The following is a 26315-nucleotide window of genomic DNA, read 5'->3' on the forward strand; positions in this document are numbered from 1 at the left end:
TGGAAATTGAATCAGACATTTTGCATGCAAAACATGTCCTCTGCCAGTGAGAATAATTCCTCCAATGAAACCATAGATTATACCTACACAAGATTTCATTTTTTTTTGTCTTCTCTATATATTTTTTCCAATTGTTGTTTTTGTGTGCTTTCAAGTTGTTTCTGATTTATGGTGACTTTAAGGCAAACCTATCACAGGGTTTTCTTGGCAAGATTTGTTCAGAAGGAGTTAGCCTTTACCTTCATCTGACGTTGAGTGTGTACAACTTGCCCAGGATCACTCAGTGGATTTCCAATGGCTGAGTGGGGATTTGAACCCTGACCTCCAGAATCATAGTTGAATGTTCAAACCACCACAACACTTTGATTACTTTATTTTTTTCCCATTCCTCATGCTCAAAGAGGCATGATCCATGACTTCTGCCACAGTGCAGAAATAAAGTAGTTTAACCACTTTAACATCCATGGCTGTGGAATTCTGGGATTTGTAGTTTGCTGACAGAGAAGGCTAAATATCTCACGAAATTACAAAGCCCAGAATTCCATAGCATTGAGACCTGGAAGTTAAAGTGGTGTCAAACTACTTTATTTCTGCAGTGTAGCAACAGCCTGTGTTTTCCAAACTACCATAAAAATCCACTTAACCCAGGATAATTGATTCTAGGTGTTTCCCCAAGTTTTTTTTAATGATTCACATCATTGGCAGTGTGAATAATGATATGAAAAGACTCAGATTAAACTCAGCATACCTTGAATGTGGTTTGAATACATTTGCATCTACAAATCCTCAGGTGGGCGAAGTTTCTTCTAGTTGGCTATACGAGGAGATGCCCCTTTTCCTCACATCGTTGGCAGTAAACTGATGTCTGACTCTCACCTCAGGGGGATCCCTGAACCACAGTCTTAGGGACCATTCACAATGCATTTTAAACTGGGTTCCAAACTGGTTTAAATTTGGGGTGTTCACACTTGTACCAGGTTTTCCTGTGGGTTGTTCACATTCATACCGCGTTTTCCTGACCCAAATCCGAGGGGGCCTGGTGCAAATCCCCCTTAACCCATTTTTTTTACCACTGGAATTTAGAGGTTCTTTTCAAAAGAACTGTGGTTTTTGCGGGAGCCACCAATGAGAACTTAAAATTTGATCCCATGTGGACCTCCCCTCTTCCTCCTCTTCCTCCTCCTTCCCTCATCTGCCCCCATCTGTGCCTGGATCAGCCTTCCTCCCTTTGCCTTTGGCCCCCTCCTCCTCTTCCTCCTCCTCCTCCTCTGCCTCCGCTGCAGTGACTGCCAGGGTCGAATCTCTCCATGGCATTTCATGTGAGTGTGAACAGGAATCCGGGATAAAATGCCATGGAGAGATTTGATTATGGCAAACTCATGAAATAACGTGGGTTATTTCTTTAGTGTGAATGAGCCCCTAGTATACATTGAGGAAAACTCATCAAAACCATTTGTGCATTACTGTAGTACTAAAAGCACAGTTCTTTAAAACTGTAATACTATAGGTGCAGTAAGAGCTTTCATAAAGATACAAATCTAGCCTGAAAGCAAATTCTGAAAGTTTGATGGAGCAGAAAAGGGAATAGTAGAAATGAAATATGCATAATCCCACTGAGATCTCAAAGGAAGTTGGACAAAGATAAAACACTACATGTGTTATCTGTGATGTTGTAATCCAAGGAAGATTTGTGTCTAACATATGGTGCATGGTTTAATTCTAATCTTGTTACAATTTATTTAAAAAGAGGTCTAGCCATTGCATAGTCCATCTATTGGGCCTTTTCTGTTTCTGTTTACCCTGACCAACCCACCATCAGTTGGAAAATATGGCAGCATATAATTGTAAGCAGCTGATTTTGGCACACAAATGTCCAAGCACAATGCAAAATTCATTCCAAAAACTGAAGTGAACTCATTGACTTTCTATACATTATTAGCATGTTGCTTGTAAAGTGCCAAGTTACAGAGTTGATCTTTTCACTGGGTGAATCCAGCCAATTTTATCTATTAGTAATATCCAGAACAGCCAGACTGGGCTTAAGTATCATCATCATCATCATCATCATTGTCTCCTACCCCACATTTCCTCATTAATGGGACTCAAGGTGGTTTACAGATTATGAAAACTCTATACAGGTTGAGTATTATATATAAAATTATCTTCAGGCTATGTGTGTAAGATGTAAAGATAAAGTAAAGATATTCCCCGTTGTCAAGCCGTGTCCAACCATAGGGGGTGGTGCTCATCTCCGTTACTAAGCCAAAGAGCCATCATGATTGCACGGAACACTGTTTGCCTTCCCACCAGACTAGTACCTGTTTATCTACTTGCATTTGCATGCTTTAGAACTCCTAGGTTGGCAGGTGTACATGAAATATACATAAATTCTGTCATTGGCCCTTCCCTTTTTCCTGCACCCTATAAGCCACTTTCTGCTGGAATCAGGCTCCCTGTATTGGAATTTGGCCCCCAGACCAATTAAAAAAAATCTACAGCAAGATGGCCATGTATCCTGCTTCAGAGAGGAGAATCTTCTGTTTGAAGGACTGTCTAGTCTAACATCTCTTTAAAGATAACCATGAAAGGGGTTATCAGGGGCTTGAAGTGGCCCATCTGCAGTTAGCACCTAGGCAACAGGCTGTGCAAGTCTATAGGACACTTGGCCATAGATCTAACCTGCAGTGCAGAAATAGTAATAAATATTTATTTATTTATTTATTTATTTATTTATTTATTTATTTATTTGCTTTGTTGCCTTTCTCACAGAAAAGGGTCCAAGGGGCTCACAGATAAAATACTGTAATTTTAAAATAAAAGTTTAAAAACATAACTAGAGCATAAAGCCTTCCTGACATGATTATATATTAAAAGCCTGCTTGAATAAAAATGTCTTTGTCGGCTGACAAAAGGAAAGCAGGAAGGCTATTCCGGGAGATGGGAGCAGCCACTGAGAAGGCTTTCTGTCATGTCCTCACCAAACTAGCCTGTGATGGTGGCAGACAAAAGAGAAAGTCTTCCCCTGTAGCTCTTAGGACTGTTCCAAGGTTAGTAAGACATTTAGCCTTCTCTTTTAGAGACCTCTGGTGGCACAGTAAACATCAAATGCCAGAATTCTGCAGCATTCAGCCATGGCAGTAAAAATGGTATCAAAGTGCATTATTTCTGCGGTGCCTAATCGTCACTATGGTGAGGTATATTGCATTTTTATTTAAACTAAAATAAGCATTTTAAATTTGCATCTGTACTTATAAATGAACAGCTGCAATGCAATTTACACCAGCGTCCTCCTTTTAGTTAAGCATTTCTTCTTTTTGTTTATGATGTGTAACTAGTCACTCTGTGATTTTTCTAGCTGCCCTAATAGCTAGGCTTTAAAATAGCTTACTTTTCTTATGCTCGTTTAGCTCTGTACCCCTCTCCCATTGTTGCAAGTGGAGAACATGTGCACCTATGCTTGCACAAACATCTATGTGCCTATAGGAAATAACAGAGAAAGAAACAAATAGAGTCTACTGAAATGTGTCTGCTTTGTCTTGCTTGTTCTATTGCATCGTTGCTTGCAGACTAATATCCTTAGATTTGACTTGCTTTCATTCCTCCTCTTCCTGCAGCATTTTCCCTTACTCATGTAACTATATCTTTGCCTCACACATGTCAGCAAACCACATCCTTCTTTTTCTATTAAACATGTAATTTTCTCAAGAAATATTTTCTCTTTATTTAACATGATATCTGATACTGACTTCCAAACTTCCAAATTTCCATTGTTGTTGGTGTTGTTATGGGCCTTTAAATTGTTTCAACTTACAATGACCCATCGAGTTTCTTTGGCAAGTTATTTTTAAAAGTAATTAATTTCTATTATTCATTACAGTGTTTGTAAAGTACCGTAGCTTCTTTTCTCTCTCTCTTTCTCTCTCTGTCATGTGCCTTCATGTTATTTCTGACTTATGGCAACCTTAAGACAAACCTATCATGGGGTTTTCTTGGCAAGTTTTGTTCCGAAGAGGTTTGACATTGCCTTCCACTGAGGCTGAGAGCATGTGACTTGCCCAAGGTCACCTAACACATTTCATGGCTGAGCAAGGAATCAAACCCAGGGTCTCCAGAGTCCTAGCCCAACACTCAAACTACTACGCCAAGCAAAATTACGTTGGGCTGCTGTGCTCACTGGTTTTCTATTACTTTTTTGAGAGAAAATTCTTTAGAAATTATGAAAGAGTGGGATGAAAGTGGAAGAATTCCTGCCCTAAAATGCTCCTTTAAAAGTAGCATTTGAAAGTCACTAAAAACAATTGCTCATTATGCCAGTGAAATAAAATTCTTGTACTGTGACACTGTCAAATTATTTATTGATTTGTTTATTTGATTGATATCTCTTCTTTCTCCATACAGGATACAAGGCAGCCTACAGCATCAGTTAAAAATGCTACTGGTGAGAGGGGCACTGTAGATGTTTCTGCCCTCCACATGAGCTGGCAGCATTTACCACTTAACCTGGCCCCATTTCCTAGCACTGGTGTGAGTGAAGAGGCCAATGTTGGCATTGCTGCCTGTGAGACTCTTGCCTTGGCCAGCTGGGTCATGGGCAAGAGAAATGCCCAGAGCAACTTTGCCCCCCCCCCCCCGACTTGAAAGAGACTGATTGTTGTTTAGCTTATGATCTGTTATACCTTAGATCCTTTTCACATATACTTCTGCACAGCTAGGAGTTACCCATCCTATATTTGTTCCTCTGATTTTTCCTGCCCAAATCTCTAGCCCTAGAAGGAATATCGTGGCCTGACAGCACTGCCAATCCTGATCCACTACAGCACAAATCAGTCCTCCAATTGTTTATGTCACAACTATTGCTATTGCATTCAGGAAATTACAAAATTGTGATTCACAAATAGCAATAGTACAAAAAACATTACTGAGGATTCTGTATGGTCTGGTACGAGAGGAGGTCATTGGGAGGGGGTGACACCATGGGTTATTTCACCAGGTGATGCCAATCCTAGTAATGCCACTGTGCTGAGTGCCAGATCCTGTGAACTACAGTCCAAAAAGTGGTATTTCTGAGCTCTGGTTGAACCTGTGCAATCTGCCCATAGTTGCAGTGGCCCTACTGGCAAAGGAAATACTGTCCTACAGCCATTTCCTGTCAGTGCTGGGCCTCTTTAACATTAAATATTGAATACAATAAAACCAGTTTTTGCTGATGCTATTTCTTAAAATCACTTATTGTTCAGCATGAACTGGAGCAGCTCAGGGTTACCAGGAAGCCCAGAACAAATTGAAGGTTAGAGTCTAGACTCTATCAGTTGCTGGGCCCAAAGGCTTCATAAAGCTGGCATGGTTAATCTCTTTGATCTATGAATACAGCTGCTGAGTGAATTCTCTTTCACTTTGTTCTCCTATGGACTCTGACCCTTTGAGCTTTGTTTTAGTGCATGAGCCCAGCTTGCCATAAATAATTTTATTATTGATTACTTCCTGTTTTGAATAATTCAGACGCCTATTACTAAAATACTTTCAACCCTGATAGTCATTCTCCCTCTCTCTCTCTCTTTCATACACACAAACACACACACAAAGATTTTTCACAAGTGTCTACATTATCAGCTTTCCTTGTGTCTTCCTGTTAAATTGCCCGCTGCCACTATTAAGGAACCATTTCATATCATTTGGAATGGCTTAGAGCCAGAGTTGTAGATACAGTGTACTTTTTGTAGTGTTCCTTCAAATCATTTCTGACTTATGGCAACCTAAAGTGAACCTATCATGGGGCTCTCTTGGCAAGAAGTGTTCAGTGTGGGCTTGCCATTACCTTCCTGTGAGGCTGAGCGTGCCTGTTCCATGGCTGAGCGGGGATTTGAATCCTGGGGTCCATTCACACTACAGAATTATAGCACTCTTATTTCACTTTAACCACCATGGCTCCATCCTATGTAGTCTAGTGAGACATTAGAGTGCTCTGACAATTTTAAATGCTTCTCCCTAAACTGCCCATCCCAGGATTCCATAGGCTGGAACCAATGCAGTTAAAGTGGAATAATAACACTATAATTTTATTGTGTGAATCAGCCCCAGGTCTCCCAGAGACCTAGATGTTTATCACACGGAGGTTTTTGCAGCTCAGACTTCTGGTTCAGCTATGCAAATTCACGTTGTAACATGAATGTTTTATCACACTTGGTTGCCCTTCCGAATCGAGGGGGAATCGAATCCAAGGCAGTTCACAGGATGCAGATTCACGCAAAGCGGAATGAGTACAAATTGTTTTACCACACCGGTGCATACCATGCGAATTCAACTATTCGAATCGACACCCTTGCACATGCTTAGTGGGGGTCTGAATGCACTGTGACCTTGTACATTTCCGGGGTGAAAAGGGGCACAAGTTCATGTTCCCTGTTAAGCATAATTGCATGATTGCATGAATATTTGTCTCGTGAATATTTCTGTGTCTTCTTCATCCCCTTTTTTATTTTTCCTTCCATTTCAGCAATTTCAACACACACATAGATAGATATACATACATATCTGTATATTCACATTCATGCACATACAGACATGTATATATTCCAAAAAATATGAGTTGCCCTGAAAGTTGCCCTGAAAGTGAAAGGACCGAAGAAAGGATATGGGGGGAAATTGCAGCGCCGCATCATGGGAAATTTGCAACCCGGGGGGTTTGCGGTGGTATACCAGAGCAGAAGCAAAGTTGCACTCCACACCAGACCAATTTGGAGTGAAATCAAAGTGAACTTGAAAGCGAATTCTGTGAATTCCCTTTTTTTCCGAATTCATCAAAATGAGGAGTCACTTTTGCTCAGATGAACAAACGTTTTAAGGGGGCCAAAGCTAATCACATGAGAACGTCTAGTAATTGTTTTCCTAGCCAAAATGGTTAACATCTAGTTAATTTCTCTTAGGCTGGTCCAAGATATTTTGCTGCCTGAAGCAAAAGATGCTTTGTCTGCTGCCATCTCACCCCCACCCCCTGCATTCTGTGTAGAGAAGTGGCAGGCTTTCTTTGCTTCAGCACTGATTGGCAGCTTTCCCCATGTATGAACCTGAATTCAGCTCACAGGTTAAACTAGAAGGGACAGGGGAAGCCAATTGGCATGCATAGCTCTTGTTGTTGTTCTTATGTGCCTTCAAGTCCAATTTATGGTCTCCAGTTTCAAGTCGAATTTCCAATTTACGGCAACGGTAAGGTGAACCTATCAAGTGTTTTCATGGCAAGTTTCTGCAAGAGGGGGTTTACTACTGTCATCTTCTGAGGCTGAGAGTGTGTGACTTCCCAAGGTCACCCAGTGGGTTTTTATCGACAAGCTGGGATTGGAACCCTGGTTTCCAGTCATAGTCCAATGCTCAAACCACTACACCCCACTGGCTATACATAGCTCTATGCTCCCCCGAAAGAGGGAAGCAAGGATATCAGGAGAGACAGCCAGGGGATACCATTGTAACTCTACACACACACACACACACACACACACACACACACACCTTGTTTTGGTTCCAACTGGACACATTTCTGCTTAATGTGAGGTCTGATCAAAGCAGAATGGTGTACTATTATCATTTCCCTTGATCTGGAAACTATAGTTCTATGGATGCAGCCAAGGATTAATTAGCTTGTTTTTGTTTTGGCCATCCCATCATAATACTAATTGTTGTTTATGATCTCTTATACCTTAGAAACTTTTCACATGTACTTCTGCACAGCTAGGAGTTACCCATCCTATATTTGTTCATCTGATTTTTCCTGCCCAAATATATTTATCCCTGCTGAGATTCTTTTGTCCTATGTTAAGATTCTTTTGGTTTATTCTGGCTGAGTTCTCCAATTTATCATCATCCTGAATCCTGATTTTGAGGGGTTAACCACCTCTACCAGTTTGCTGACATCTGCAAATTTGACAGACATCCGTATTGCTATTATATCCAAGTCATAGATAAAGATGTTGAACAATACCAAGACCACATTTCATAGAATCATAGAGCTGGAAGTGTCCACAAGGGCCATCCAGTCTAACCCCCTTCCATGTAAGAAAACACAATCAAAGCAGGTTCTTATAAGTTTATTTCTGATGTTTGATGGGAGATGTCTGATACTTAGCAAATGAGAAACCAGGGTTAACAAGGCTCAATTTAGTTTGTGGTAAGATATATATACATATATATATATATATATATATATAGAGAGAGAGAGAGAGAGAGAGAGAGAGAGAGAGTCCATAACTGAACACGTTTTGGATTCTGTCTTGAAGCAAATCTGAATACAAATCCCAGAATTCCATACCACTGGGCCATCTCAATGTCAAACTGCTGTGGAGATTAGATCAAAGAGGAAGAGCAAGGGAGGAAGGTAACTTGGTGAATTTACTGTGGTTCTGTCACAGCTAAGTTTTATTTACAATGAAGCCATGTTCTTCTACGAGGAAAGAACATTTCCTCCCAAACTTACTAATTTTCAGTCAAATATTATTGACTGAAAATTATTGAAAATTATTATTGATTTGCAGATCAAACCTATTCTGATGGGATATCCGCCCTGCGTAGAGCATGCATGACGGACAGATTTTAGCTCTGTAAAAGCTAAAAGCCATTTCCCAGTCTTGCTCTCTCTTGCTAAAACTTCTCTATCCAGCTAGAAATGGACTTAGAGCCAATGTGGAGGAAACCACTCATCACTCTGTGGCTGCTGAATACGGCCATTCAGACTTCCTTGGCTAAGTCAACAAAGCCAGGTCTTTAGCAATGTGGTCTGATGGTACCTGAAGGAAATATGAAAGGATCCCCTACTGCTATGTCATGCTGACATTGTGAATAAAGCTTGCAACAAATTCCAAATCCTCACCTAAATTCTGGTGGCTAAGTTCCTTCTGTCATTTTTCTTAAAATGTCTGTCCAGCCACTAAGTTTGGGGCGAGCCATCCCATGCTAAAACAGAAGTTCATGCATAGTAGCCTTGCTGCTGTCTGTGTTTATTCAAATTGTGGGTTCTTTCCTTTCAAAACTGCTTAATCACCCATTCTTTCAACTTTGTAAAATTCAATATGGTCTCTCCAAGCCTATGAGGTGGGGTTTTTTTTTGGGGGGGGGGAGTATCTTCAGAATGTCGGTTGGTGTGATTCTGAAGATCATAGTCCAAAAAGCAGCTTTTATTTCTTATGTACAAGGTCTGTCCTAGAAATTCTTTTTGTGATGTGAGCAAGACCTGCTCCTTTCTCTTTGCACATTTCTTTCTAGGCACTAGGTTCTCTGTTGGCTTTCTCCTTATCTAGTCCTTGGGTGATTTTATTTCAGGGTAAAGGCAATTATATTTTTAGAAGCCTTCCAGGAATATGGGAAGTGATTCACCATTAACTGAAACATTTTTAACATCCTAGACTGAATATATTACCAGTAAATATCTTTGAATAGGGAGGCATTTGGAAAGGGATACAGCCATCCATGCCCTAGGGGCCTAGGAAGTATCCCTGGGGGAAACTGGGCAACTGTGGCCCTCCAGATATTGTTGGACTGCAATTTGCCCTGTTTTTCACCATCAGCCAAAAACATCTGTAAAGGAACATCAAAATGCATTCATATATTAGGAGCATACTGATTGGAAGAGATACTACCACTTTGGACCCTAAAGACTGAAGAGGTTGTATATGTTTCTAATGGAGAAGGGACACATAAGATGTGATCTAATCACATTCTTCAAATGTTTGAAAAGCTGTCACTTAGTCGATGGAGCACATTTATTTTTTATTGCTGCAGATGGCAGGACTTGAACCACTGGGTTCAAATTACAATACTGGGTTTCTCATGAGCTGTTTAGTAGTGGGACCATCTGACTGTGAAGGGGGTTGACTGTCCTTTGTTCTACACAGATATGAAGTGGCCACTTGCTTTAGCAGCAGATTTCCTATAGTAGACTGACGTTGAAATAGACATGCTCTGAAAACCACTCCAAATATTCTTTGTTTTTGTGGGCCTTCGAGTCATTTCTGAATTATGGCAATTCTAAGGTGAACCTTATGGACAGAAGGTGGAAAGGGAGGCCAAGTCCTAAAAAAGGAGGACCAAGTCTGGTCACCCTGAACAGAGTACATTTGGGGATTCCTCCTGGACAGAAAATGGAGAGGTAGGGCAGATCCTGGAAAAGTAGGGCCTCTCCATTCACCAGAATGGAGGACATTTGGGGATTCCTCCTGGACAGAAGGTGAACATGGAGGACAGGTTCTGGAAAAAGAGGACCACGTCTGGTCATCTTGAATGGAGGACATTTTGGAGTTCCTCCTGGTCAGAAGGTGGAAAGAAAAGACAGGTCCTGGAAAAGGAAGACCAAGTCTGGTTACCTTGAATGGAGGACCTGCTGGACCTTCCTCCTGGGCAGAAGGTGGGCATGGCAGGGGGTTGGACTGGATGGCCCTTGTGGTCTCTTCCAACTCTATGGTTCTATGGAGGGCAGTTCTTGGAAAAGAACCCAGTCTGGTCACTTTGAATGGAGGACAGAAGGAGGAAAGGGACACCGGTCCAGGAAAAGGAGAGCTAAGTCTGGTGGCCCTGAATGGAGGACCTTTGGGGATTCCTCCTGGACAGAAGGAGGGAAGGGTCCTTCCTGGAAAAGGAGGATATGTCTGGTCACCCTGGAGAGAGAGAGAGAAAGGCAGAAGGGACCCTTCATCTTTCCTTCCCTCTGCTGGGGTTCTGAGTGCGAAAGGTGGGGCTGGAGGTGGGGTGGGGAAGGCGGCGGAGGCCTGGGGCTGGCACCTGGGAGGAGGACCTGGGGGCCGGGCTTGGAGGCGGCTTCTCTCGGGGAAGGCGGGTGGACTTCGCCTCCGGCGGGGGAGTGGGGCGAGTGGGGCTGGAGGGAGCGGGTCCCCGGAGGCTCAGGAGCAGAAGGGAGGCAGAGCAGGAGGAGGAGGAGGAGGAGGAGGAGGAGGGCGCCTGGCCCCGGCGGAGTCAGGAGGGCCATGGCAGAAGGCCCCGTCGTCCTCGTCGTCCCCGAGAAGGAAGAGGAAGAAGCGCTGGAAGCCTGGCTGGATGACCACCGGGACTTCGCCCGCTCCTACTTCGTTCGGAAGGCCACCAGGTAAGCACCCCCCCCCCCCTTTCCAACAGTCTCCGATCCGAGGGAGGCATCCCCAAACTTCCTCCTCCGCTCCCAGGAAGTGTCCTCCTTTCCCAGCTTCAGTCCAGGAGGAATGACCGGCAGGTCCTCCATTCTGGTGACTAGAGGCCCTCCTTTTCCAGGACCTATCTTCCTTTCCCACCTTCTGTCCAGGAGGAACTCCACAATGTCCTCCATTCAGGGTGACCAGACTTGGTCCTCTTTTTCCCCAGGAGCTGCCCTGCCAGGGAAGAGTCTCCAGGAACTCCTCCATCCTGGTGACTAGAGGTCCTCCTTTTCCAGGACATGCCCTCCCTTTCGCCTTCTCTCCTGGAGGAACCCCCAAAGGTCCTCCATTCCGGCTGACCAGACTTGGTCCTCCTCTTGGGCAAGTCACACTCTCTCAGCCTCAAGAGGAGGGCCATGGCAAACATTCATCCCCACCCCCTGAAGAAACTTGCCTAGAAAACCCCACTTGGCTTCGGAGAGCCAGGGGGGGTGGTGACTTTGAGCGTTGGACTCTGGGGACCAGGGTTTGAATCCTTGCTCAGCCATGTAAACCCACGGAGTGACTCTGGGCAAGTCACACTCTCTCAGCCTCAGGCAATGGCCAAATGAAAATTTTCTCTTGCCAAGGGAAATAAAAACCAGGATAAGTTCACCTTTAGGGTTGCCCTAAGTTGGCACAGAGCAACAACAAGAATTCAAAGACAGAGCCTTAAAAAAACCCAACAAATCCATCAGTGATACCTTTATTGGCCAACCAAAATGCACAATAAAGGTATCACTTGGGGATTTGGGTTTGCATTAGTTAAATGGACAATGCAGCTCCCCCTGCATGTTTGAAGATATTAGTCTGTAAAACCAGTTTGTAAAGAGACCTTTTTGTGGCGGCAGATGCATCTGAGGAAGCGGACTGAAGTCTGTTATTAAAGCCCATGCTGCCAACTTCTTCCTTTCAGAACAGGTTTTTTTCCTGGTTTTTTGGGCCCAGATATGGAGATGGAAGTCTCCCATCTTCTCCCTTTTGGTTAGTCTCAAAGGTGCCACAAAACAATAACTTATTTACTTATTTAATTTCTATCCCACCTTTCTCCCCCGAAAAGGGACCCAAGGCGGCTCACAATAACAATTTTTAAAACATATTTCAAATCACACACACACACATCAGCTAAAAACCATACAAAGGCTGCATCCACACAGGAGAAATCACCCGGTTTGGCACTGCTTTAACTTGTCTGGCTCAAGGCTATGGAATTCTGGGAGCTGGCGTTTGTTGTGGGGCAGCCTAATATTAAAACCACAATAAACTCACAGTACCCATCCCATATAAATACCCATCCCATAACTACACATTAAAAGCCTGCCTGAACAGAGCTGTATTTTTGCTTGAACAGAGCCCTATTTTAACAAGGGTCGCCTCAGGGTCACCTTATAAGTCAAACACAACTTGGGAGGTGCACCACCACCACAACAACCACCACCACCACAAGGTGGCACCTCCTTCTCGGTGTCCTGAGTGGAGCCTTCGTGTGTGGGGTGGGGAGCCATGTGCCTGTGAGGCACGTCATATCCCATCAAATTCCCTCTTTCCTTGGAAAGCAGGCCTGCTGTGGGGAGCTGGGACACCACCGCCAGCAAACAGGCCCACTCTGTGTGGCTCCTGCTGCCAGAGGCCTCCTCCATGCAAATCATTCCCTGGGGTTTTCCCCATGCGGTGTAACCCCTGCCCTCGCTTGGCATGCCACCCCTGCCTCCCCAGAACAAGGCTCGGCCCTTCACATCAGACCCCCACCTCCAGCCTTTCCACCCGCATTGACTCTGACTTTTCTGTCCATTACAAGACTGGTCTGGAAGCTTTGCCCTCTGAGGAGAGACTGAGGGAGCAGAGTTATGTTTAGCCTGGAGAAGACAAGGTTCAGAGATGATAGGATAGCCCTGTTTAACTATTTGAAGGGATCATAGAATTATAGAGTTGGAAGAGACCCCAAGGGCCATCCAGTCCAACCCCATTCTGCCATGCAGGAACTCTTAATCAAAGTATCCCTGACAGATGGCCATCCAGCCTCTGTTTAAAGCCCTCAAAGGAAGGAGACCCACCACACTCTGAGGCAGTGTGTTCCACTGTCAAGTAGCTTTTCCTGTCAGGAAGTTCCTCTTAATGTTGAAGTGGGCTCTCTTTTCCTGTAGCTTACATCCATTGCTCTGGGTCCTGTTCTCTGGATCAGTAGAAAACAAGCTTGGTCCATTCTCAATGTGACACCCCTTCAAATATTTAAACAGGGCTATCACCTCTTGAACACCTCTTCTCCAGGCTAAACATACCCAGCTCCCTAAGTCTCTCCTCATAGGACATGGTTTCCAGATCTTTTATCATTTTGGTCACCCTCCTCTGGACATGCTCCAGCTTCTCAACATCCTTTTTGAATTGTGGTGTCCAGAACTGGACACAGTATTTCAGATGAGGCCTGACCAAAGCCAAGTAGAGTGGCACTATTACTCTATTACTTCACTCAGTCTAGACACTATGCATCTATTGATGCAGCCTAGAATTGCATTGGCTTTTTTAGCTGCTGCATCACACTGTCGACTTGTGTCCAATTTGTGTCTGCTTCAAATTCAAAGATATAGCCATGTTAGCCCATAGAATCAATATGTAGGGAGATCTTGGTGCACTTTTGAGGCTAAAGTTCAAATTCCCTACAGAAATAATCCTGCTTTATCTGTCCTGGCTCAATGCTAGGGCATCCTGGGAACTGTAGTTTATTGTGGCACAAGAGCTCTCTGACAGAGAAGGTTAAATGTCTTACAAAACAACACTTTCTAGAATTCACTATAATTGAGCTAGGGCAGTTGAAGTGGTGTCAGACAGGATTATTTTTGCAGTGCGGATGCAGCCAAACTGAAAGAAAGAAGATGACAGCATGAGCTTTCGTAGACTAAAGTCTACTTTCTGAGATGCATTTCTGTCTGCTTTTTGAATCTTTCTGAATTCAGGAACAAGGTTATCTATTCCTCCTCTGACTTGTGTTCAGAGTCAGGCACATTCTTGAATGCTTTTAAAAGGTCTTGCAAGGACTTCCACTTGCTCTTGCCGTTAGAAATTTTCATTGTGATTCCCTGTCTGCAATGTACAGTGTGTGTCTATTATTTCTCCCCATTTTCCAGGTCCACCTTTATTAGTGTTCCAGTTCCACTCATTTTCTCCCAGTTGCACTTTTTTGGTGACCATCTCCCCATTGAAAGCAATCTTGGACTATAACTATAACTGCAGGTGTGTTCTTCTTGGCATGGTTAAATTCTGCACACATTTCCTGCTATAGAAATCGGAGCATATACTTTTGAGCTTCCCCCTTCCCCCATGTTTTCTCAGGTCTGAACTTAAAAAAACAAACAAGCAAACATTGAACTTGGTTGGATTTACTACTGTGTAAATATGCTCATCAAAATGCGCTTCCATTTCAACCCTGTGCAGAACTGAGCCTTGAAAAGACAGCATGTGAGTCCCATTTAACTTTCAAGAAAATGGCATTGGACAGGCCTACAAATCTGCCTTTAGAATATACACAGTCCACATATTACTCAAGCCGTGATGTTTATGCTCCCATCTCTAGTTCTAATTAGTAAATGACCATTATTTTTCACATTGAATTTCGTCTTCACTATGGTCTCATATAATGTAAAGACCACTCCTTGTTTTAGGAAGAAACTGGCAAAACCACCTCTGAGTATTCCTTGCCTATGAAATTCATGGAGTTGCCATAACTCAACAGGTGACTTGAAGGCGCGCGCGAACACACTCACTCTCTCTCTCTCTCTCTCTCTCTCTCACACACACACACACACAGAATTACTTGAAGATTCAAAGGAATCTTTTGTAAACTTTTTCAAATATTCAGATGTATCTTTTGCCATCTTTCTTGCCTTTCTGACATTTTAATAACAGTAAAGTGACTGGGAATTTAGTCTCATATCTGTCTTTAGTGATTTTCAGAATACAACAGGGCACAAAGGAGTGGGGAGTATTGAAAAGAGGGTGGGGAGGGATTGAAAATGAAAACTTTTTTGAATGATGAACTTCTGTTAAAGCTCAGAGGGGTTGTGCTTTTGTTTTGGAAAAGTTTTCTGTAAGTGCAAAACAGAACAGATGGCCTTCAGGTAACCATCTGGTTCTCCAGGATTTATGTATAAGCATAAAACACTTAACTGTTTAGTCAGGGTAGAACAGATGATATTCAAGCAATGGTGTAGCAGTGTAACAGGATAAGGGCATGGCCCCCCTGCATGGAATTTTCTTTCAGTCTGCAATTTTCTAGCATGGCAGGGAATGAGACACTAAAAATCATTCACACTTAAAGCTTTTATATTTGCTGTTTGCATTTATTTAGCCACTTGGTTGTTGTGTTCAAGTCATTTCATATGTCAACCCTAAGGTTGGGGTTTTCTTGGCAGGATTTGTTCAGAGAGTCTTTGTCTTTGCCTTCCTCTGAGGCTGAGATAGTGTGACCCCACTGGGTTTCCATGGCCGAGCAGGGATTTGAACCCTGGTCTCCAGAGTCATAGAACAGCACTCAAGCTACTTCACTACGCTGGCTTTCTTGCTCACTTTGCCTGCCCTTTCCCCTAAACTGTATTTCTAAATTCTTAAATAAAGTTGAAGGCTTTCACAGCTGACATCCATAGTTTTCTTCATCTGTAGCTGACATCTTCATCTGAAGATGCCAGCCACAGATGCAGGCGAAACATCAAGAATAAATTCTTCCACAACATGCCCACACAGCCCGGAAAAACTACAGAATACTACCTTAAATAAAGTTTTCTGTTGCTACAAGGCTAGAAATTTGGTGATGGAAGAAAAAGAAAAACATTTAGGAAGCAGATTTCTTATGCAGGGAACAATGTCCTGATTTTGCCCCTCCCTCCATAGTTACACTCTACCTTCTTAAGATAACCTCCAGTTAACTGTCCACAGTTGTATGTCTCAACAGGAGAGTAAAGGAGGTTGAGTAGAGCTCATCCCTGCAGTAGTGGTAAGGAATACTACTTGTGCAGAAAGGGAAGTAAGTCTAGTACAGCGAGGAACAGGCTACTAACCAGGGTCACTAAATGGAAACTCCTGATTTCAGAGCAGTATACTACTGAACACATTGGAATGGGGATGGACAACTGGGATGATTTGTGTGAGGCTTCCTGAAAGATTACAACTGACTGGTGACTGAAACAAGATGCTGGACTAAAGATGTATCTGCTCTACACAGTTATATCAGTTTTGTACCATTTTCATTGGCATGGCTCCATCCAAAGGAATCCTGGGATTTGTAACTGGGAGGGAGGGTGCTTAGAAGGTGCCAAAATACTCAGAGAAAAGAAGAATGAAAATTAAATCAGTTTAATCTTGTAGCATGGACAAGTACTTGGGAAGGAACAGAGGGCATGCTTATCAAATTTGCAGATGACATCAAATTAGGAAGAGTAGCTAATACCCCAGAGGACAGGATGACCTTAATAGGTTAGAAAGCTGGGCCAAAATGAATTTCAGCAGGAGAAATACAAGGCACTAACTTAGGCAGGAAAAAAATGAAATGCACAGATATAGGATGGGGAACACCTGGTTTGACAACAGTACATGTGTAGACCACAAATAGAACATGAGTCAATGGTGTGATGCGGCAGCTAAAAAAGCCAATGTGATCATAGACTGCAACAATAGAAGTATAGTGTCTAAACTGAGGGAAGTAATAGTACCACTGTAATAAATATGGACCTGACCAAAGCAGAAATAATTGCAGACAGGGCATCACAATGGAAGTTTCTAACAGTAAGACCAAGTGGAAGGCAATGCAATAACTTTTAAAATAATTCAAGAATTTGCTGACTAGTAGCACAAATTGGAGGTGAAATAGATAACTTTGTTCCTGAATTCAGAAAGATTCATAAGTGAAGTACACACAGAAGTTTAACACAAGTTAACAGTGTGATGCAGCAGCTAAAAAAGCCAATGCAATTCTAGGTTGCATCAACAGAAGTATAGTGTCTAAATTGAGGGAAGTAATAGTGCCACTCTATTCTGCTTTGGTCAGGCCTCACCTGGAATACTGTGTCCAGTTTTGGGGACCACTAGGGCAAGCTAGAATGTGTCCAGAGGAGGTAGACCAGAATGGTGAAAGGTTTGGAAGCCATGCCTTATGAGGTGAGAGCTAGGGAGCTGGGTATGTTTAGCCTGGAGAAGAGAAGGTTAAGAGGTGATAGGATAGCCCTGTTTAAATGTTTGAAGGGATGTTATATTGAGAGTGGAGCAAGCTTGTTTTCTGCTGCTCCAGAGAATAGGACCTGGAGCAATGAATTCAAGCTAGAGGAAAAGAGATCCCACCTCAACATTAGAAGAAACTTCCTGACAGTAAGAGCTGTTTGATAGTGGACCACATTCCCTTGGAGTGTGGTGGAGTCTCCATCTTGGTGGTCTTTAAACAGAAGCTGGTTGGCCATCTCTTGGGGGTGCTTTGATTGTGAGCTCTTGCATGGCAGGGATTTGGACTGGATGGCCCTTGGGGGTCTCTCTCCTAACTTTAGGATTCTATGATTACATGTCTTTCTGGGGGAATGGGCCAGAGTTGTCCAGCAAAAAATTTCTAAGTACCTGGTCTAAATACAGATCCTAGATATTCTTCCACTGGAGTCGTGGCAGTTAATGTGGTGGGCAATGGCTGTTAAAGAAGAGGGAGGGTCGGTGAAGGAAGCGCCTTAGGAGCTTCAGAGGCAGTGCTGGGAGGTTGAGGAGGGTCAAGGGGAGATGGCAGTGGCATCACAAGGAGAGTGTGGAGGGTGTGGATTGCACCAGGTGAGACCCTAGCAAGGGGTGACACCACTTCTGTTCCGACACCTGTATTGTGGCATTTGTGAAGTTGAAGGCTTTCATGGCTGGCATCCATAGATTTTTGTGGGTTTTTCGGGCTATGTGGCCATGTTCTAGAAAAGTTTATTTCTGACGTTTTGCCGGCATCTGTAGCTGTCATGAAGATGCCTGCCACAGATGCTGACAAAACGTCAGGCATAAAGTCTTCTAGAACATGGCCACATAGCTTGAAAAAACCACAAAAATCTATTGTGGCATTTCCCTGTATCTCTTTAAAATGCGTTAAGAGATGGTGGGAGTGGGGCGAAGCTCAGGGAGAGGAGAAAGGAAGGCCCCCCAAATTATTTTAAAAAATTAAAATGTCAAAAGTTTGAATTTTTTTTAAAAAAAATATTTTTTAAAAAGTTACATTTTTAACCAAATCTTCACTTTGTGTGTATAAATACATTTAGATTATGCACATAGGATATTGTCCTTTGAAGGTGTTTTTTTTTTTATTATAAGTTATTTAATGTCACACCATTCGCATGAGATCCAGTGGTATATGGGGATAATGGTTTTCCGAGTAACATTCCACCTTGGAAGGAGGCTGACTTTTGGGGAAGAGGGGCAAAGTCCCTCCTCTCTCTTCCTCGCCAGAGGGCAGCCCTGCGCTTTCTGCAGCCGGAGGATGCTCCCTCTCCCTTTGGGGAGATCCCCTGCGAGGGTGGGGTCCTTTTTGGGACTTTCTTGGGGGGGGGGGAGGAAGGCAAGGGAAGGGAAGGGAAGGGAAGAGCTCCGGGGGTGGGATGCAGGCAGTTCCCTGCCAAAGATTGACTGTGCTGATGCTGATGCTCCAAGCCTGGCTTTCCTCAGCCGCCTCTTGTTTGACATGCTGCCTTTTGGAGACAAGACGAGGTACTCTTCTCCTTCTCCTTCTGCTCCTTTCCCCCTTCGAGGATTCGCTCCTCCACCTCAGAGATGATGCCACCTATTTTTAGAAGGGGAGTCAGGTTTCCATTTGGGAAGAGATGGCCTTATAAACCCGAAGGAAAGGCAAGAGCCAGAGCCAGCCCTGCTGCGGAGCGCAAAGGGGAACTTGGGGCTGCAGTGCCTTCCTCGGGGTCTTGGCCCTGGGCTCTTTCTCCGTCTGCTGCCTCCTCCTCCCTGGCTCCCCTCTGCCTTGCCTAGGCTCCCTCCAGACGGGGATGGAGATGGAGACGGCCCTGGGGCTGGAGTGAGCTCCTCCGCCTGGGAGGGTCCGGTAAGATGAGACCGGTCTCCCTTGGATCAGGCCCTCCCAGCTGCCCCGGTGGCCCCCTTGCCAGCAGCACACCTGGGGAGGGCCAGGGCTTTCCCCGCTGCCTCCGGCTGTTGGCTTCTTTTATTGCCCCTCTTCCCCCAAAAACTCTGGGGACCGAGAGGAAGACTGAAGCCAGAGCCCTTCAGAACAGAAGGGGCTTCCTCGCAGCTCCCTCCCTCACCCTTTCCCTCACTTCGAGGACTTTTTATTCACGCCCCTCCACTTCCTCACTTTCCTCCAGCATTTCGACACACTCCGCTCACTTTCTTCTTGCTTCCTCACTCCAGGCGTCTTTGTTCACTGCACTCCCTCACTTTCCCCCTCCAAGCAATTTCCACTCCACTCCCTCACTTTTTTCCTCACTCCAAGCACTTTGACTCACTCCATTCCCTCGCTTTCCCCCCTCCATTCACTTTCTTCCTCACTTTGACTCAATCTACTCCCTCACTTTTTTCCTCTCTCCAAGCATTTTGATTTGCTTTCTTCCTCACTTCAAGTACTTTGACTCTCACTCCACTTCCCACTTTTCTCCCTCACTCCAAGCATTTTGATTCACTTGATTCACTCACTTTTTTCCTCCAAGCACTTTCCACTCCACTCCCTCACTTTTCCCTCACTCCAAACACTTTGACTCACTCCATTCCCTCACTCCAAACAGTTCTACTCAATCTTCCACTTTTCCCCTCACTGCAAGCACTCCACCCCACTCCTTCCCTTTCCCCCTCATTCCAAGCCCTTGGGAAGGGATTTTTTTTGTCTTCTACATACACACATGCTTCCCCTGTTTGGGTTTCAGATCTGCAAGATTTTTAAAAAGCAGGGAGACAGAGAGGAGTTGAACCTGCTCAAGGGCAGGAGAACTCAGAGGCACACACTTTGGCAGAACTGAACTTCCATCTCATGGCGGGGAATGGAAAAATGGGGCAGATCAACAGTTTGGGGTGAGATGGGGTGGGAGGAAGTTGTGGCTTTCTGGTGAAGACTTTATGCTTTTAAATAGCTGCACAAGCCACCCTTTGCCTGTGGTATATCATCTGAAACAAGCTAAATTTCCTCAGAGATAGTTGTTTGATGCGATCCTGAGAATTTCAGTCACTGTGTGCATTTTTGTGAACTTTAATACACAATATGGATCATGACATTGGCTACCTATAGGCACGAAACAAATGGGCAGTTTTTGCCTTTGCTTTGTTTAAATACTGCCTGCACCCAGATATGTTAGGAAAATAATATAATGTGAGGTGTGTGTGTGTGTGCTTGGGTGCCCACATCGGTGTTTGGGAACCAAACCACTGTTACTTGTTGGATGTCTTGTGTGGTTGTCATCCTTGTATATATAACAATTTTAACAGGAAGCTTTGATTGGTATATTAACTAATTAAAGTTTCGCTGGGCAGGGAGCAGTGTTTATTATTGTGGCTGAGACGTCGTGAGGGGACACTTGATATATTTTAGGTTATTGCAGTTGTGGCATCTAGGAATGGAAATGGGAATATTAAAGGCACCATTTTTTTCTTCTTCTTTTAAATGAAAGTGGGTTAAATGCTAATTTACTTTACAGTTCCTTCAGTAACTCAAAGTGACACTTTACATTGAAATTTTGGTATTGTTTAAGTTAATTTGCATTGTGCAGCTGGCAGCTTTAGTTGGCTTATAGGTAGATGATTAAACAACTTTATTGCGATTATTACATTTAAACAGAGTTGGACATGTTACAGCATTGTTTTATTCTGTAACTGTACTGTATATTTCACATGCAATGTAATGTATGAAAGTATTAATACTTGTATATGCATTGTACATATGAGTATATATCCCGCAGTGTAGATATTCCCTCTGATGCAGTGTGATGTATTCTTTAACAGCTTGTTGTACTTTTACTTGGATATATGTATATCTAAATACTGATGAGCTTGCACAGTGGTTTTTTTTTGGGGGGATGTGTTGGTATGTGAGGGAGAGGTGCTATTTATTTTTTTGTGTGCATAAAAAAACAGTTTATCAAGCAAACCCACTTCCTTTAGATCAAACTGAGGTTTCCTTGGAAGGAAACGTCAAAGTTCACTGGGAATTATTGCAGCCTTAAATCTCATGTAACTGAAATCACAATCATGAAGCACGATCCTACACTTGTATACTTAAAAGTACATTGTACTGTTTTTAGTGTATGTGTTTAGGACTGCAGCCTTAGGAACTGAAAGTAGCCCTGAACAAATACAGAAACCTGTTCATATTAATGGGACTGTTCTGGATTTCTTTGTTTTTAATTTAGGGAGATGGGTGAGTAGTGATTATTTGCAATGCTACAGTTGTTTTGTGGAGTTAATAAAGATTGGTAATGGGACAGAAGTTACCTGAAATCCCATCATATTCTTGACATAGCACAACAAATACAGTAACCTATTCATACTAATGGGACTGTTCTGGACTTCTTTGTTTTTAACGTAGGGAGATGGGTAAGTAGTGATTATTTTCAATGCTATAACTGTTTTGTGGCGTTAATAAAGATTGATAATGGGACATACGTTACATGAAATCCCACCATATTCCTGACATAACATAACAAATGCAGTAACCTATTCATATCATTGGAACTGTTCTGGATTTCTTTGTTTTTAATTTAGGGAGATGGGTGTGTAGTGATTATTTTGCAATGCTACAGTTGTTTTGTGGAGTTAATAAAGATTGGTAATGGGACAGAAATTAGATGAAATCTCACTATATTCTTGGGTTTTCTTTGTTTGTTCTTTTTTGTTTCGCTTTACATCTTATTTACAAATTTTCTGAAGCATTATACAATGAATTGAACAACGTGTGTGTGTGTGTGTGTGTGTGTGTGTGTGTGTCTGTATATATATGAACAGGATGGGTTTGGCAATATATAGATATTTTTATAGATACATATGTATAGGACATGTGAGTGTTGACAGGGGAATCTTAAGATTTGTTTTATAAAGCAAATCGTAAAATGTGTAATTTGAGTTGGAAATGAAGGGTGCATTTCCCATCTTATATTATCTTGTGAAGCTACATAAGTGTTTATTTTATAACCCCCCCCCCCCAAACTGGACTCATGGACTGAAAATTTTAGTGACTGCATCTGATCTAAGATGGGGTCAAAGTCCTCCTGACAAGGTACTCTGAAATGCCTCTTTGGGCTATTCAGCAGCTTGTATAATCAAGTTTGATTCTGCAGTTATGAAAGGAACACAATTGTTTATTAGTGATAAAGGCTCAGTTAACTCTCTTGTTTAGATGAAATGCCAGGAAGATGTCCTAGGCTTACTTAGAATGAAACCACCTGTTGAATTCAATATAGTTCAGACATAAGGGTTTCACTTTATCAGTATATCTGCTGGCAAAACTTCATTGTGCTACATATACAAGTCAGGATTTGCTCGTGCAAGTGGTGAAAACAAACAACCACTAAAGAGGGGAATCAAATTTCACAAAGGCTGGTTTCCACAGTGTTCTCCTTGAGCATTCTGGTCCATTTTTCTGGGCCATGTGAAGGGTCAGAGTATCCAAAGCCAGACAAATTATTTTGGCACAGGAGGCAGAAAATTTAAGAAGTATCTCTTTCCATCCTTGGCGGCACACACACAGCAATTAAATGACTAACAATTTGCTGCCATTTGATGATACTAAAAAATTGCTGCTCAAGGCAGCTGCAGAACTGGTCCTGTTCAGGAGATATTTTAAGGGGTTCGATGCACATCTGCTATCCTCTTGTTCCTTGTAGACACAAAGTAGGCTTCATTTTTTACCAGGCTCCTATCTGAGAACACAGGTGGATACTGAGACTGTTCTAAATGTGTCAATAATTTTACGAATTGACTGTCTGCTGTATACACAAGATGGTTTCCTGACTGATCAGTAAACTAACAGGATGTTAAAAGAGGAGAGCTTGAAAAGTTACTTTCAGAGACTATAGGTCCCAAAATCCTGCAGCAAGGATGGCCAGTGACCATCCTGTTTGGGAAATTCTAGGATCCGTAGCCCACCAAAGTAACTTTTTTCAGAGTGGCTTCTATCCCATGGCTTAGCACAGTGGATTAAAAGATACCCCCCAACTCCTTACTGATGAGTATAAACTGAAAAGGTGGAAACAATCATGCTTTTTACCGCACATTGACCTAGGCTGAGTTCATGTTTATAATTAAGCCACCACAATGTTACTGTTTATAAATTGTATTAACAGTTCATGGTAGTTTACAAAAGGTGGGTTCCTGCCCTGAGAAACTTTGTGATTTAAAATGCCACATGAAGAACAGAGTGAATAAAGAAAGGGGAAAAGAATGCAGGTCTAAAGAGGGGAAGAGGGGAAAAATATTTGTTCATTTCACTTGCACTTATTTAGGCTCAGTTACAGTTATGTTACAGACTGTAAGTGCAGCATACTTGGTGAAAGTTAATTATATGGCAGTGGTAATTTGTGAATGGATAAATAAAATGTGTAACGCTCAACCCTACTTAGATCTCTTCAGGAGGAAACACCACTATGTTCACTGAGACTTACAGCAGGTAATGTATACTGTACTGTTACTTGGCAGCTAAATCCAATCGAACTAAAAGACCTAGATCTGTTGTGAGGCTAGAAGATTATGTGTCCATTTCAGTTCTGGAAATTCTGCTAGCATCATGGATTTCTTTCTTGTTCAGGAAATAGCTAAAAGGGAAGGCTTTTGTAGCTGGTTGTGTGATGCAAGACTGTGCTGGATTCTGCCCTTCTGTGTGTATACATGCCTTCAAGTCTCCTATCGACTCCATGACTTTCATAGGGTTTTCTTAGACAAGAAATACTCAGAGGTAGTTTTGCCAGTTCCTTCCTCTAAAATATAGCCTACGGAACCTGATATTTGTTGGAGGTCTCACATCTAAGTACTAACCAGGGCTGTCCCTGCTTAGCTTCCAAGGTCAGTCTGGATCTGATACCTTTAGTATATTTAAACTTAACTCTCTGTAACTTCCTACCCTACACAACAGACCTAGTGTTAGCACAATGACTCTGTTGGATACATTCCCATGACACCCACTTCTGAGAAAACATGCATAGGATACCACTCATAAGTGTCACTGAGTACTCAGCCTTATAGTATGGTAGTCTCACTTGTACTTGTATTAGAAAGTTGGTATGATCCTTTTATCTACATGATAGTTTGAAGTGATCTCTTTGAAGCATCATTAACTCAATGCTGTGCATGCTCTGTTTCTTTGCAGGTCAGTTTAACTGTATTCATTGGTGATCTCCCCAAGAAAGTAGATGGGATTGCAGCATTAGACTAATAATTTTATGATCTCCACAGACTTTAACTGTTGAAAGAAGATATGCTTACAGCACTAAGTTGTCGTATTGTGTTTTTACTTTTCAATGTTTGCTCCTAGCTGTCTTCATAATTTATGTTGTAATACATTTAAATGGTATCTCAGAGAGAAAGAATTTCTGTCTTGTATTTATATTAACGTTTTACTGCTATTTTTACTATGTAAACATATTGGGCATGATCCGTTCCAGGTGCTTTATATGCAGAAAAGATTTTCTGCTTCATATGCAGAAAAGATTGTGTATGTGCAGTGTTTTACTTTAAAAAACAACAACACGTAAGTCAGTTGTGATGCAACTGACTTAGTCTAAAACAAAAGACAGAATGGCACCCCTTCTCCCATTCTACACATAGAAGCTTATTTGACATCCAGATGATTTTTAATTTTATACTCAAGCTTGGAAAGTTACCCTTTGGATTTTGTATCAAGTTACATAATGCTAATGGGAAGGTTAGTAATTGATGTTATGGATTACATTAGCTCTTGCCATGTAATTCTGCCAGAGGAAGGGGACAATATTGGAATTTGGGTTTGCTGCAATGTCTAGATACTGGCTTCTAAAGAATTAACATACTTAGATACAACTTATCTGTCATGGCTGTGCCCTATGGAATTCTGAAATTCCATTTAGTATTTAGACTTATCTGTCATATTGCTCTAGGCCTCTCCAAACTACAAATCCCATGACTCTAAAGGATGGTAATATTAATAATAGTAATAATAATAATTTCTTACCCATTTCTCCCCATGGATCAAAGTGGGGACATAGGCTGTAGGATGTAGCCATGACAGTTAAAATGGTATAAAAATGCAGTAATTGTGTCATGTGAGAAAGTCCACTATGTTTGTATTCTTGTTGTACAGCTTGTTTTGAGTATCTAATTACGTTGACCTGCATTTCATGTCAACAAAATTGTGGAAAATGTTTTTAGAGATTTGTGACCTTGTTAACCATTATGATTCATGGTATGGACTGGACTTCTTCACTACATTGAATGAGATAATGACTTAATGCTAAAGACCAGTGATGATAACTTCTGTAATCTGATTTGGGACAGAGAAAGTAACAGCAGTTTGAAGTCTTTCTTGGACTCCAAACTGCAACTACTACTATTGTTACTACAGCAGCTAAAGATTCTCAAGTTGGTTCTTTTTGAGAGTTTGGTCAGTGATGAAGTATGTTTCATCTTGGCTCATTAAAACAGAGGCTAGGTGTTGGCAGAGAGATCCCAGGTACATCCCCGGATGCTCATTTCTGCAGGGAAAACAGTATGCTGCTTTCCTAAGTGTCACAAGTGTGCTGTTGTGGACTGAGAATATTTTGTGCTATTTTCATCTGAAAGCTTGTTTGAGGTCTGACAAGGGAGTCCTAATCTGGAAAACACTTAGTAGGAAGGTACATACATGCCCCTTACTGCACCTGTCCCAGGTTCTGCAGCAATGGGTAAGTGTGACTCCTCCCTTACCCACTACTTCTCTCCTCATTGGGTTGCACACCCCCACACACATACTGTGTTTTGGTCTCAATTACAAGTGAATGTATTCCATATACTTAGATGAGGAGCAACAACATGGAACTGAATGGCCATATAAATAGCTTGCTGAGATATATTTGTCTACTTCTCATAAGTGAAAATGTTCCCAGAAATAAGTGGCTAGAGTTTTGCATATCCCAAGACAGAAGTGGTTTCAGTATCAGAGTGTGTACACTGTATTGAGATACTTTGCATAAAAAGATAGAATTGACACTAGGT

At 42.5% G+C, this 26315-nt stretch overlaps 1 protein-coding gene across 7 annotated transcripts in view; it reads left to right on the forward strand.

Annotated features, from left to right (window-relative positions):
* The first annotated feature begins 10932 nt into the window (after positions 1 to 10932).
* Positions 10933 to 26315, forward strand: part of PDE5A (phosphodiesterase 5A) — a 95411-nt gene continuing 80028 nt past the window's right edge. For 3 of the 7 annotated variants that reach the window (XM_089525874.1, XM_089525876.1, XM_089525878.1), the window contains exon 1: positions 10933 to 11083. In XM_089525874.1, the coding sequence (XP_089382000.1) occupies positions 10965 to 11083 (119 nt within the window). In that variant the 5' untranslated portion in view covers positions 10933 to 10964. Of the gene's footprint in view, positions 11084 to 14341; positions 14376 to 18752; positions 18852 to 19033; positions 19198 to 19518; positions 20178 to 26315 lie in introns of those variants that run through there. The other 4 variants (XM_089525881.1, XM_089525879.1, XM_089525880.1 and 1 more) reach the window with 4 other exon arrangements.

Source organism: Sceloporus occidentalis, unplaced genomic scaffold (assembly GCF_023333645.1).
Source record: "Sceloporus occidentalis isolate IW3139 unplaced genomic scaffold, rSceOcc1.0.p SCAF_5, whole genome shotgun sequence".
Lineage (NCBI taxonomy): Eukaryota > Metazoa > Chordata > Lepidosauria > Squamata > Phrynosomatidae > Sceloporus > Sceloporus occidentalis.